General features: G+C 39.1%; 1 protein-coding gene across 3 annotated transcripts in view; it reads left to right on the forward strand.

The window, feature by feature from the left end:
* Positions 1-14,615, forward strand: part of LOC103352161 (disintegrin and metalloproteinase domain-containing protein 32) — a 175,236-nt gene that overhangs the window by 121,808 nt on the left and 38,813 nt on the right. For 2 of the 3 annotated variants that reach the window (XM_008273944.4, XM_070068593.1), the window contains exons 18-19: positions 4,777-4,876; positions 6,259-6,415. The exons of the other annotated variant lie outside the window; for it this stretch is intronic. In XM_008273944.4, the coding sequence (XP_008272166.1) occupies positions 4,777-4,876; positions 6,259-6,415 (257 nt within the window). The remainder of the gene's footprint in view (positions 1-4,776; positions 4,877-6,258; positions 6,416-14,615) is intronic. 3 annotated transcript variants of the gene reach the window in all.

Here is a 14,615-nt window from a genome sequence, read left to right on the forward strand (position 1 = left end):
TGAATTCTAATTATTATGTTTATTTTGCTGTGATCTGAGTAACCAATTAGGGAAGTATAATTAATATGTTGTAGACTTGAGCAAATAAGTTAAAATATGGGAACAATGTTTCTAACTGTTGGAGATGGATTTTAAGTATGGAAAGCCAAGACACTGTGGCAAAAAATGACCTAAATGAAAGATCTCTGTGAGTGAGATCCCAGCGAAAAGAACAGGCCATCAAAAAAAGAGATATCATTTCTCTAAAGAGAGGAGAGAACTTCACTTTGATTATGGCCTTGTCTAAATAAGGTTGGAGTTTGTAAATTCAAGAGGCTTCCATAGCCTTGGCAGCTCATGACAAGAGCCTCGGGTGATCACTGACATCGTAAATAAGAGCGTCAATTGTTAAATCAACAACAGGAGTCACTGTGCACTTACTCCCCATGTAGGATCTCTGTCCTTAATGTTTTGTACTATGTGAATTAACAGTAAAACTAGTATTTAAACAGTACTCTATATTTTGTGTGTCTGTGTGGGTGCAATCTGTTGCAATCTTTATTTTGTATATACTAAGTTGATCTGTTTATAAATATAATTAAAAATCAATCTTAATGAAGAATAGGATGGGAGAGGGAGTAGGAGATGGGATGGTTTGCTGGTGGGAGGGTGGTTATTGGGGGGAAAAAACCGCTATAATCCAAAAGCTGTACTTTCGAAATTTATATTTATTAAATAAAGTTTTCTAAAAAAAAAAAAAAAAGAATAGACACTGTGATATAATCTTGGAATTTAGCATAACCTATATTCATTTTTATATCTAATACATATAGACATAAATACATGTATGTTTATATATATGCATGCCTGTGTTGACAGAAATACATGTGTGCCCACATGAAAAGCATATCTTTTCAAAATTAATTTTTATTAAAGAATATCTAGAGTTAATGACACACAAGTAGTAATGAGCGTGTTTATTACCTACATCTTCATTTCTTTTTTTAAAAAAAACATTTTCTTATTTTTATTATTGTTTGGAAAGCAGAGAGAGGGAGAGAAAGAACTAGCTCAGCTACTGGTCTGCTGAGACTCCTGCAGCAACTTTCCAGGGTGAAGAGGATACAGTGTATGATGAAAGAAAAATGAAACATTTTCAAGTCATAGATTATAGATTATTTGAGATTATAGAAAAGATAGGGGCCAGCAGGATCCTTTCCGAGTTAGGAGAAGGAACACCTTTTGACTTGTCCCACAGTTTTTATTTCAGCAGAATCTGCCAGATGTTCATGTGGACATCAGGCCGAGTTACTGTATAGCTAAAAGCAGTGTTTTTGACATGTGGCTGGAATGGAGAACAGAACTGAAACTCTAACCTGGTCACTGTTATGAGGAGTCAGATGGGTTAAAAGATAGTCAAGGCATCCCAGTGGAATTTGGGGTGTAAAATATTTGCTTCAGTCCCCCAAAACGTTATCTTTAGCCTGAATCTCCAGATTTACTGTGAGAATAACAAGGGAACTCATCCTGAGCTCATGCCTTATTGTGAAAACAAGTTATCTATCCCACCCTTAGCTGGCCAGACTGAATGGAGAACTGTAAATGAGGTCTTTTGATGGTTTCTGTCTGGCCTGCTAATTGAATCCCAATCTGATTGTCAAGTTTTTTGCTTGTTTTTCCTTCAAAATTGTTCTTAAAGCCGATTGCCACTAGTCCCCTTTGGGTTTTCTTCTCTTGGAAGCCTCCCTCCACACCACTCCGGTTGGAGGTCCTTGATCCTAATAAATACGTTTAAATCTCTTTGCTGTCTGCTTGGAAATTCTTCTTCCATATGAGACAAAGAACCAAGGTAACAATAATTTCTCCGCCACCATTTTCCCAAACAATGTAATGTGGGTCGGAGGCATCCTGCACCAAAAGCCTCATCCTGCAACTTGATTTCGAAATTATGTTCTCCACTAAAAAGTCCAGGGGAACTTGCAGAAAATGCTGATTGAAGGACTGGGGCCATCTAGTTTCGCCAGAGTGAGGCAGTGTTCAAGGAATTTTTGAAATCAGGCACAGAGACACACCACGGGGCCTCATTTCTATGTGGAATCTAAAACAGCTAATCTCACAGAAGTTGAGAGTGTAATAGTGGTTAGAGGGAAAGGGGGTAGGGAGAAGTTGGTCAACAGATACTAAGTTAAATTTAGAAAGGAGGAGTAAGTTCTGGTGTTCTTTGGCACAGCAGGGTTATAGTTAATAATACCACTAAAATAGCTAGAGGATTTTGAATATATTTACAATAAAGTAATAATAAAAATATAGGATAATTTATATTGCGATTATCCTGAATTCATCATTAGCCATTGTACACATCAATTTAAATATCATATTGGGGGCCAGCACTGTGGCGTAGCAGGTTAAGCTGCAGCCTGCAGTGCTGGCATCCCATATGGGCACTGATTCATGTCCTAACTGCTCCACTTCAGATCCAGCTCCCTGGTGATGCACTTGGGAAAGCAGCAGAAGATGACCCAAGTTCTTGGGCCCCTGCTACCTATGTGGGAAACCTGGAGGAAGAAGCTCCTGTTTCCTTGCTTTAGGTTGGCCCAACCCTGGCCATTATGGCCATTTAGGAAGTGAACCAGCTGATGGAAGATATCTCTCTGTCTCTCCCTCTCTCTCTCTCTCTGTAACTCTGCATTTCAAATAAGTAAATAAATCTTTCTAAAAAATCACATTATACTTCATAAATATGTACAAATATTTGGTCAATCAAAAATTAATTAAAAATAATGTTGGGAATATCAAAAGGTGATAGAATCCAGCTTCAAAGGACATCCACTAACTACATCAGGAATTTTGGCATCAATATTAATAATGATATTAATGAGTTGTTGCTAATTGAACAAAGTACAACATTTTACTCTAATAAACAGTGAATAATGAATAAATTACAATATTGCATGATATCATAGCATATAAACCTTTTATGGCAATAATGGAATAAATCAATGAGGAAGAGGGAAATATATTCCTCACAGTATAATTAATATGGAAGGTGGAAGGAATTTTGGAGATAAATAATTATCAATGGATGCTAAAACTAGGATGTGAGTGTTTCTGCTTTTTTTAAGATAAGGAGAGAAGAGAGAGTTCCTATTATCTTGTGTACTCCACACATGCCCGCAGTGAAATCCAGGATCACAATCCTGGTCTTCAACATGGTGGCAGAAACCCATTGTCTTTGATCTGCATTAGCAGGAAGCTAGAATCAGGAAATTGATCTGGGAGTGAACCCAGCATTCCCATGTGGGACATGGGTGGATGCCTTAACTGCTAGATCCAATGCCCTCTTCTGGTTGAGTGTTTTTTGAGTGAGATCTTTACATAATCTCAAAATATCTCCCTAAAATAGTTTATTAATTAGAAATGGCAGCTGGTGCTTTACACTGGGAAATCTTGTAAGACAGCATCTTAACAAGGAATTCAAATTAAGGGAACAGTAACACTCTATTGGGACAAATTGACATCGTGTGTCTCCTGGTAAGTTTTCTGAAGTAATTCAAGGGTACAGTATCCATGATCTTACATTGAGATTAAGATCCAATTAAGACCCAGAAGTTGAGAGATGCTTAATATTATTTTGAGAGAGAGTATGCAGTAGTTGAGAGCAGAGCCTCTGAAACCAGATTCTATGGGTTTAAATTCTGGTTCCATCACCTACTAGCACTTGGACTTTTGGCAAGTTAAGTACATATGTCTTAGTTTCTTCACTTGTAAAGAGGGTATTATAATAGCTTCTACATCACAGGGCTATTGTTTGGGTTTAATGAGCAAATCAATATAAAGTGCTCACAACAGAGACTCAAAATAATTTCTGAAGTACAGAAACTGTGGGTTCCCATTGTTAAGCTGGATCTAAATAAATGATGTCCTTTTAAAATATGAAAAGCTTTTGTTTTCAGCATCACACAGAGAGGTTCTGAAGCTTTCTGGAATGCGAGCATTTCATATAAGAGTGCCTGGATTTGACTCCTGGCTCTGTTTCCATTCCAGTGTTCTGCTCGTGTGCATCCTGGGAGGCAGCAGGTAAAGGTCTCAAGTACGTGGGTTCCTACCACCTTCATGATGGACCCCGATTGAGTTCTTGGTTCCTGGTTTTAGCCTGGCTTAAATCCAGCTGTTGTGAGCATTTGGGGAATGAAACAGCAGATAAGAGCACTATCTCTATATCCATCTCCATCTCTAATTCTGAAACTTACTTTTCCCTCTCTCTTTCAAATACAGTAAATGCATACATAATTTTAAAAACAGAATTCAGTCTTGGATAAGTATGTTTAATATTTAACAGCTGATCTTGGGAAGGATGTAGTTCTCATCTGTAGGGGAAGAATACTTAAAGCTACCAACATAGACTCGCTGAACATGGAGACGAAGAGCTGTTGACAATTCGTTCTGGGAGCTGGTACAAACTATTTCCAGCACATCACAGGAAGGGTCATGGTTTCACTTAAATTTCATTAGTAGTAATTTTTGAAAATGCCCATTAAGTTTGTAAGTAGGCATTCTAAAGTTTAAGCTTTGTTAATGCAAATATTGTGAACCTCATTTTATGGGTTCTTATATTTTTTTAAAGTAGATTGTGGTATAAGAAACCAAGCATTTGATTTGTAGATTATCTTGTTAATATAAACTACAGAAACAAAGTTGTACTAGGTTAAGATACAGAAGCAAGCATGATGATTCATCTCATTTCACTTTCTGTGAAAGAAACACTTAAGTTATTTAAATTCTTAAAAATGATCCTAGGTGTGTGATTCCCAGAGGAAATGCCATTGTTATGAGGGCTATCTACCTCCAGATTGTGAGCAGAGTGTCAGAGGTTTTCCAGTATTTCCTGGGAAAAAGGGTACGTATCTCTTTAGTCACTTAACGAAATTCTGAACTTGTTTATCTTTGCTAAAACACAGTTACATGTTGCCACTAAAAAGAAGTCTAATATAATCAAAAAGTAATCATACTTCTCAGGGAAAGAATCTTGTTCTTTTGTAATAATATAATTTTGTGCTTAAATTCTTTTAAATTTCTCTCTGCAGATATTATTGATACTCTCCTTTAGAATATTTTCAACTTCTCCTCTCCGTTTTATGATTGATCCTGAAGAAAAATTTACTCTGTGTCTAGTACTGTTACTGTGTTTCTGTTATAACAGTAGAAGATATGAACTGGGAAGATTACTCCTTTGAAGGAGTTTATAGTTTAAATGAGAAGAGTCTATGAATTACCAAAAGATGGGCTCTAGCATAGTGTTTTATTTACCGTGGTTTTAGCTTCTTTCATTCATTCTTTCATTGAGTTAGCAAAATTTTATCAAACTCTTAATATGCCAGTTGCTGATATGGGCACCAGGGATGTGCAGTTAGCAAGGGAAACTCATGGAGTTTAGTGAGCATGTAGTTCTCTACTCCTAGTACTAACAAGAAACAGAGTTAGGATCGAGAATCAGGTCTTCTGATTTTTATGCCTGTGCCCTTTCAGGAGCACTGCAGTGACTCCACCCATAAAAATAGAGCCCTAATGCCCAAAGCCAACAATATATTAAGGGAAAACTAGGATATACACAAATTCAGTGTAATCCTTTGATAATTCTTTTTAAAATTTGTAACAACAAATTTGGATGACCTTGCAATTAAACAGTCCTGTTTTATATGTCACTGTTTTCAATTCCTTATGTAATATAGTGAAATTTTGTGATAGCAGTTATATAATGTAGTATATTTGAAAGTTTCTGGGGCTTGATTTAACATTTTTTAATTTGTTTAAGGTATGCGAATTTTATGTATTTAATATAAACAGATTCAAGAACATAGTGATGCTACCTACCCTACCCTACCCTCCCTCCCGCTCATGCTCCCGCCCTTCTTCCTCCATCCCATTCTTATTTTTTACAAAGATTTCTTTTCAGTTAACTTTATACATATAAGATCAAGCATTATACTAAGTAAAGAGTTCAACAAATAGTATGAAGAGGGGGGAAAAAAAACACTTCCCCAGCAGTTGAGATAAGGGCTGTTAAAAATCATCAAGGTGTGGTAACTAATAGAATACCTAAAAGATAATCCATACAAGTGAAAATCAGTGTCCATGTTTTTAAATGAAAAGCTTTAGAGATAGTTTTAAGTATGATGGTAATAAATTTATTTTTCTATGCTCCTTGAATTATAATTAGGAACGTAATTTGTTACAGCTTTCAAATTGGGCACCCTTTTTAACTTTGTTAATTTGTTTTAGGTTTAAAGAAGAAGAAAGCTTCTAGGAAGGTGGAAGAACATTGGCTTCTAGGTTTCTATGTTGGCTTGTCTATTCTGATCGTAGCCACTGCAATAATTGTGGCATGGTTTAATTTGAAAAAGCGATCCACTGAGGAAGAGGAAACCTTAAGTAACATGTAAATTAATTTGTGTTCTAAGGTCGTCTTTAGTAGCATTTGAATCCTGTGATGTGTGAGGCAATATCAAGAACAGTAACATGGGTCTATCTGGTGCTATAGTGGGTTATGATCTGTGATTCTGGCTTCCCATATGGGCACTGGTTCCAGTTCTGGCTGCTTCACTTCTGATCCAGCTTCCTACTAAATGGCCTCGGAGAGTAGCAAAAGATAACTCAAATGCTTGGGCCCCTGCCACCCATGTGAGAGACCTGAATGAAGATCCTTGCTTCTGGCTTCGGCCTGTCCAGCCCTGGCTATTGCAGCCACCTGAGATGTGAACCAGCAGATGGAAAAATCTCTTTTTGGGGGCCAGCGTTGTTGCATAGTAGTTTAGTCCTCTGCCTGCAGTGCCAGTGTTCCATATGCAGACTTGTTTGAGTCTCGGCTGCTCCTCTTCTGATCCAGCTCTCTGCTAATGACCTGGGAAAGCAGTAGAAGATGGCCCAACTCCTTGGACCCCTATACCCATGTAGGAGACCCAGAAGAAGCTCCCGACTCCTAGCTTCAGTTCGGTCAAGCTCCAGTCATTGTGGCCATTTAGGGAATGAACCAAGCAGATGGAAGACTTCTCTCTCTCTGTCTCTCCCTCTCTCTGTCTGTAACTCTAAATCTTAAAAAAAAAAAAATACTGTATCTCTCTCTGTCTTTGTAACTCTGCCTTTCAAATAGACAAATAAATTTAAAAATGGACAACATATTTTACTGAGATTTTGAGTACTATCAATATTTACTCTAATTTTGTGAAATAGTTGTGAATATCCCCATTGTTTAAAAGATTTTTTATTTATTTATTTGACAGATAGAGTTACAGACAAGACAGAGAGACAGAGAGACAGACAGAGAGACAGAGAGAAAGGTCTTCCTTCTGTTGATTCACCCCCCAAATGGCCGGTATGGCCAGCGCTGTGCCAATCCAAAGCCATGAGCCAGGTGCTTTTCCTGGTCTCCCATGCGGGTGCAGGGCCCAAGGACTTGGGCCATCCTCCACTGCACTCCTGGGCCACAGCAGAGAGCTGGACTGGAAGAGGGGTAACTGAGACAGAATCTGGTGCCCCGACCAGGAATAGAACCTGGAGTACCGGCGCCACAGGCAGAGGATTAGCCTAGTGAGCTGCGGCGCAGCTGTATGCTTTGTTTTTATATGGTTTTTCTCTTTTTTCCACATTTTAGTTCACTATACCTTTGCTCTGTTTTATTTTTTTCATTTATTTTTTATGTAGTAAATATAAATTTTCAAAGTACAGTTAATGGGTTACAATGGCTTCCCCCCCGATAATTTCCCTCCCACTCGCACCCCTCCCATCTCCCGCTCCCTCTCCCATTCCATTCACATCAAGATTCATTTTCAATTCTCTTTATATACAGAAGATCAAGTCAGTATATATTAAGGAAAGATTTCATCAGTTTGCACCCACACAGAAACACAAAGTGTAAAATACTGTTTCAGTACTAGTTATAGCATTAATTCACATTGGACAACACACTAAGGACAGATCCCACATGAGAAGTAAGTACACAGTGACTCCTGTTGTTGAGTTAACAATTTGACACTCTTGTTTATGGTGTCAGTAATCTCCCTAGGCTCTTGTCATGAGTTGCCAAGGCTATGGAAGCCTTTTGAGTTCACCAACTTCAATCTTATTCCGACAGGGTCATAATCAAAGTGGAAGTTCTCTCCTCCCTTCAGAGAAAGCTACTTCCTTCTTTGATGGCCCCGTTCTTTCCACTGGATCTCACTCGCAGAGATCTTCCATTTTGGTCTTCCTTTTTTTTTTTTTTCCAGGGTGTCTTGCTTTCAAATGCCTAAAATACTCTCATGGGCACTTCAGCCATATCCAAATGCCTTAAGGGCTGATTCTGAGGCCAGAGAGCTGTTTAGGACATCTGCCATTCTATGTGTCTACTGTGTATCCCGCTTCCCATGATGGATATTTCTCTCCCTTTTTGATTCTATCAGCTAGTATTAGCAGACACTAGACTTGTTTGTGTGATATCTTTGACTCTTCGACCTATCAGTGTGATCAGTTGTGAACTGAAATTGATCACTTGGAATAGTGAGATGGCATTGGTACATGCCACCTTGATGGGATTGTATTGGGATCCCCTGGCACGATTCTAACTCCACCATTTGGGGCAAGTCCGATTGAGCATTTCCCAAATTGTAAATCTCCTCCCTCTCTTATTCCCACTCTTACATTTAACACGGATCACTTTTCAGTTAAAATTTAAACACCTAAGAATAATTGTGTGTTAATGACAGAGTTCAACCAATAGTACTAGAACAAAACAAAGAAAATACTAAAATGGGTAAAGTATTACATTGTACATCAACAGTCAGGACAAGAGCTGATCAAGTCACTGTTTCTCATAGTGTCCATTTCACTTCAACAAGTTTCCCCTTTGGTGCTCAGTTAGTTGTCACTGATCAGGGAGAACATACGATATTTGTCCCTTTGGGACTGGCTTAATTCACTCATCATGATGTTTTCCAGATTCCTCCATCTTGTTGCAAATGACCAAATTTCATTGTTTTTGGCTGCTGTATAGTATTCTATAGAGTACATGTCCCATAATTTCTTTATGCCCATCTGTTGATGGGCATTTGGTTTGGTTCCAGGTCTTAGCTATTGTGAATTGAGCTGCAATAAACATTAAGGTGCAGACCTCTTTTTTGTTTGCCAATTTCATTTCCTTTGGGTAAATTCTAAGGAGTGGGATGGCTGGGTTGAATGATAGGGTTATATTCAGGTTTCTGAGGAATCTCCAGACTGACTTCCATAGTGGCTTAACCAGTTTGCAATCCCACCAACAGTGGGTTAGTGTCCCCTTATCCCCACGTCCTCTCTAGCATCTGTTGTTGGTAGATTTCTGAATGCGAGCCATTCTAACCTGGGTGAGGTGAAACCTCATTGTGGTTTTGATTTGCATTTCCCTGATTGCTAGTGATCTTGAACATTTTTTCATGTGTCGGTTGGCCATTTGGATGTCCTCTTTTGAAAAATGTCTATTGAGGTCCTTGGCCCATCTCTTAAGTGGGTTGTTTGTTTTCATCTTGTGGAGTTTCTTGATTTCTTTGTAGATTCTGGTTATTAACACTTTATCTTTTGCATAGTTTGCAAATATTTTTTCGCATTCTGTTGGTTGCCTCTTCACTTTCCTGACTGTTTCTTTTGCAGTACAGAAACTTCTCAATTTGATGCAATCCCAGTTATTAATTTTGGCTTTGACTGCCTGTGCTTCTGGGGTCTTTTCCAAGAAGTCTTTGCCAGTACCTATATCTTGCAGACTTTCTCCAATGCTCTCTAATAATTTGATGGTGTCAGGTCGTGGATTTAAGTCTTTAATCCGTGTTGAGTGAATTTTTGTATAAGGTGAAAGGTAGGGATCTTGCTTCATGCTTCTGCACGTGGAAATCCAGTTTTCCCAGCACCATTTATTGAATAGACTGTCCTTACTCCTGGGGTTGGTTTTGGATCCTTGATCAAACATAAGTTGGCTTGATTGATTTCTGGTTTGGATTGATTTCTGGTGTTTCTATTCTGTTCCATTGGTCTATCCATCTGTTTCTGTACCAGTACCATGCTGTTTTGATTACAAATGCCCTGTAGTATGTCCTGAAATCTGGTATTGTGATGCCTCTGGCTTTGTTTTAATTCTCACTTTCTGAGTTCATTGCTTTGTTTTTAAATTTTGATCTTATTTGTTTTCTAACAAATTTTAAAGCTGAAACTTCCCTCTTTTTTTTTTTTTTTTTTGACAGGCAGAGTTAGAGAGAGAGACAGAAAGAAAGGTCTTCCTTTTCCATTGGTTCACCCCCCAAATGGCTGCTATGGCCAGCGCGCTGCAGCCAGCGCGCTGCGCCAGTCCAAAGCCAGGAGCCAGGTGCTTCCTCCTGGTCTTCCATGCAGGTGCAGGGCCCAAGCACTTGGGCCATCCTCCACTGCCCTCCCGGGCCACAACAGAGAGCTGGCCTGGAAGAGGGGCAACCAGGACAGAATCGGGTGCCCCGACTGGGACTAGAACCCACTGTGCTGGCGCCTTAGGCGGAGGATTAGCCTACTGAGCTGCGGCGCTGGCCACTGAAACTTCCCTCTTATATATCATTTTTTCTACAGTCTCCAGTTTTAAAATATAATTCACATTTAGTTAAAAAGTTTGAACCTTCTAGTGTGGGTGTTTGGCATAGCAGTTAAGTTAAACTGCCCCTTAGACTGTCATCATCCTTTATCAGAGTGTCTGTGTTTAAGTCATGGTACCCTTTCCCATTTCAGCTTCCTGCTGGTGGGTGTGCTAAGAGGCAGCAGGTAATAGCTAAGTGATAGAGTTCCCTAGTCCATCTAAGAGACCTAGACTGAATTATGAGTTCCTGGGTACTTTTAGAGATTTATTTATTGTTTATATGAAAGAGGGACGGAGGGAGGGAGAGAAAGAGAGAAAGAGAGAGAGGATCTTCCATCCATTGGTTCACTTCCCAGATGACCACAATGGCTAGGGCTGAACCAGGAACTTCTTCCAGATGTCACACATAGATAACAGGGCCCCAACCACTTGGACCATTTGCTGCTGCTTTTCTCAGGCTGTTAGCAGAGAGCTGGATTGGAGATGGAGCAGGCTTAACACAGACCTGCACCCACATGGGATACTGGCATAACAGGCGGTATCTTTACCTGCAACACCATGACATTGGCCCCTGGGCTCCTGACTTTAAACAGACAGCCCCAGGTGTTGTAGATATTTGAGGAGTGAACCAGTGAATGAAAGATGGACATCCATCTCTCTGCCTTTCATATAAATTAAAAATAAGGAAAAAAAACTTTCAGAATGTTTCTCATTTAAATCATGAATAAAATGTGTTCTGTAGTGCCTAATTCTCAACATTTCTCTGCTTTTAGTTGCTGTGTTATAAAATAGTCCTCTTATAGTAATGGAGCACGTGTGCTTGTACACCTGATATATGATGACAGGCACTTAAACTGAAATCCTCCCTCCCCCACCATTTATCATGTCTTGATTTTTTCATTTCTTTTCTGTTATTTTTTTAGGATTTATTTATTTACTTGAAAATCAGAGTTACAGAGAGAGGTAGAGGGGAGAGAGAGAAAGATCTAGATCTACCATCCATTGGTTCACTTGCCAAATGATTGAATGGCCTGGCTCTGGCCTGTGCAAAGAGCCAGGAGCTTCATCTGGGTCTCCCACTCAGTGGCAGGGGCCCAAACACTTGGGACATCTTCTGCTGCTTTTCCTAGGCTATTAGCAACAGCGAGCTGAATGGGAAATGGGGCCGCCAGGACAAAAAAAATGGCACCCCATAGGGGATGTGGGTGTCACAAACAGTGGCTCTATCTGCAAAGCCACAGTGCTGACCCCATGTTCTCTTTCTTTTTTTGAAGCATCTTGGACATTTTTATATTGACTTTTATTGTTTAATGACCTCCTTAAGTTTGGAAGGCTGCCTTTTTATTTTCTTGATTGATTGTTTTCTGTGGAAGAAATTTAGTTTGGTGTACTTCCACTTATTTTTACTTTTGATGTCTAAGGCTTTCTTTACAAAAGGAAAATCATTGTGAATTTCAGTCAAGGGCCTTCATGCTATGTTTGCTTCCAGGAGTCTCTTGTTTTCATGGCTTTTATTTAATTCTTTATTCATTTTGACTTAATATTTATGTATGGTGTCGCTCCCCGTCTTCCTGGAGGAACGACACAGGACCCTGCGTTGTTCTTTCGTCTGCTCGGCCCTCCCCGGGTTTGCTGCTGGTTCTTCCCGGGTTGGCTACCGTCCCTTCCACCTCCGTGGAAGGGCGGTTCCCCCTGCCACTTTCCCCACTTCCGCGGGGGAGCGGCACACCGCCGGCTGGCTCTCTCGGGGGCTGCACAGGTGTTCCTTCAGATAGATGTTCCTGGTGCATGTTGTCTCTCTCCTCCTTTATAGTCCTCTTCCACCAATCCCAACTCTGCTACCCACACACCGAGTACGCTGCTCTCCTCCAATCAGGAGCAGTTCCTACAGTTTATTGGTTGAACTGGAGGCAGCTGTGTAGAAGCTGTTTCCTCCTCTCCCAGCGCCATATTGTGGGAGAGCAGATGCATAGAATAAGTCTTAATTCCAGTAACTTAGTCTAGTCCGAGTTGCTCCCAGTTGCTCCCCACAGTATGGTATAAGAGAAAGGTCCAATCTCATTCTTTTGTCCATGGTTACCCAGTTTTTCCAACCTCATTTATTGAAGGAAAGCTATTTCTCCATTGTATATATATATATCTAGGTGCCTTTGTCTAAGGTAAGTTGACCATATATCTGGCTGCTCTGTTCTGTTCCATTGGTCTGTACATCATTTATGATAGTTCTATATATTTTGAAATATAACTTTGAAATCAGGGAGTGAGATTCTTTTTTTCTTTTGTTCTTTTTCTCCCAGATTATATTACTGTTTCAGAGTCCTTTATGGCAGCATACAAATTTTAGTATTGATTTTTATTTCTTTTTTATTAGACGCGTCACTGAGTCATCACCTGATACCTCCCAGGGTGCACATTAGCAGGAGCCTAGAGTGGGGAACAGAGATGGGACTTGAAGCAACCCCAAGCATCAGTTTAACTGCTATACCAAAAGCTCAACCCAGTCAGACATTTTTTGTCATTCATTCTGTTAATGTGATACATCAAGTTGAATAATTTCTACTCTTTTTTTATGTTTGCTATGAGACTTTAGTGAATACATGCAAGTTTATGTTTCATTTTTTAAAAAAATTAATATAAAGAGAACAGATTTCAAGAATTTAATAGAAATAAACATTCTCGTCTTCCTTCCTCCTTCCCTCCCTCCCTCCCTCTCTCAAGTTCCCCTACTTCTTTTCTTTCTTCCTTAAATTTTGACAATAACATTTTTTGTTTAATTTATACAGTTTTAAAAGCATAATTATACTTTCCACCATACCCTCCCTCTCGCTTTCCTATTCTCCCTCCTCCTTTTATTATTTTTTTTTTAATTTTTAAAATGGCATACTTTGTCAGTTTTCTTCATAATCGCGTGCTTAACCCTCCACTAAATGATGAATTCAACAAATAGTAAATAGAAAAATCACTGTTCCTCAAGAGGATAGATGAAGGCTATAAACAATATCAAATCTCAAAATGTCAATTTCATTCAATTATGTTACATTTTTGTAGTCTATGTTAGTTACCACATATTAGGAGAAACATATTTGTCTTTTGGGGGCTATTTCAATAATCATAATGGTATCCAGTTGCATCCATTTTGTTGTGAAAGACAAGATTCCATTCTTTTTTACAGCTGAATCATATTCCATTATATATAATTCCATATATAATGGAATATTAATATATATAATATATGAATATATATGTCATCCTTTGGAATTCTAACATTTGCTATTGTTGATGGTGTGCCTGCTGTCAGTCAGATAATTCATTTTTACCTTTATATTTAAGCTGCATTTTTTCTCTAAAGTAGGAAGATCCTCAGCCATATCTCTTCAGTTATTGACTCTTCCTCATTCTGTATCTCTAAAATCTTCTTGACTTCCTGTATTATAGGGTCTCCATGCTGGCCTCCCTAGTGCTGCTGCTGGTGGGTGTTCTCTTTTTCCAGACTTGATATAAAGTCGGTGAGGACTGTGGAACGTCTGGTAGTGATGGCTGCCAGTCTGTGGCCATGGTGGGGGTTGTGGAGCTTGCTGCCTGCTTTTCTCAGTGAGGAGGAGCTACTTGGGCAAGCAGCCTGAGTTGGAGCTGTGGAGTGCTTTGTTCCTCTATGCTGGATTTCCGAGTTTCTGTTCTGATCAGAGTTCCTGATAGAAGTTTCCCTCAAGCTTCTGGAAATGTGGTCCTTCCTTTTTTTTTTTTTTTTTTTCCTGGTTCTTCTGTCTCAGCCATTCTGAATATTGTATCTCTGAATTTCTCCATGTTCCTTTATTTGTCTTTTGTATTTCATTTTTGTGTCTATTTAGTGTTCTGGTGATTTCCTTAAACAATTTAACATGAGAAAGTCAGAAAGTCTTTTTTCAGGGCCTCTGTTTCTTATCTGTTTGGACTCTGTTTTTTTTTTTTTTCTTTTTGACATCTATAGAAACATAAACATTCTTCTGATAAGTCTTTCTGTTTTTCTTTAGTTTTCCATGAAGATTGACATTATCTCTTG

The sequence above is a fragment of the Oryctolagus cuniculus genome, chromosome 2 (genome assembly GCF_964237555.1).
Source record: "Oryctolagus cuniculus chromosome 2, mOryCun1.1, whole genome shotgun sequence".
In the NCBI taxonomy this organism is placed as follows: Eukaryota; Metazoa; Chordata; class Mammalia; order Lagomorpha; family Leporidae; genus Oryctolagus; species Oryctolagus cuniculus.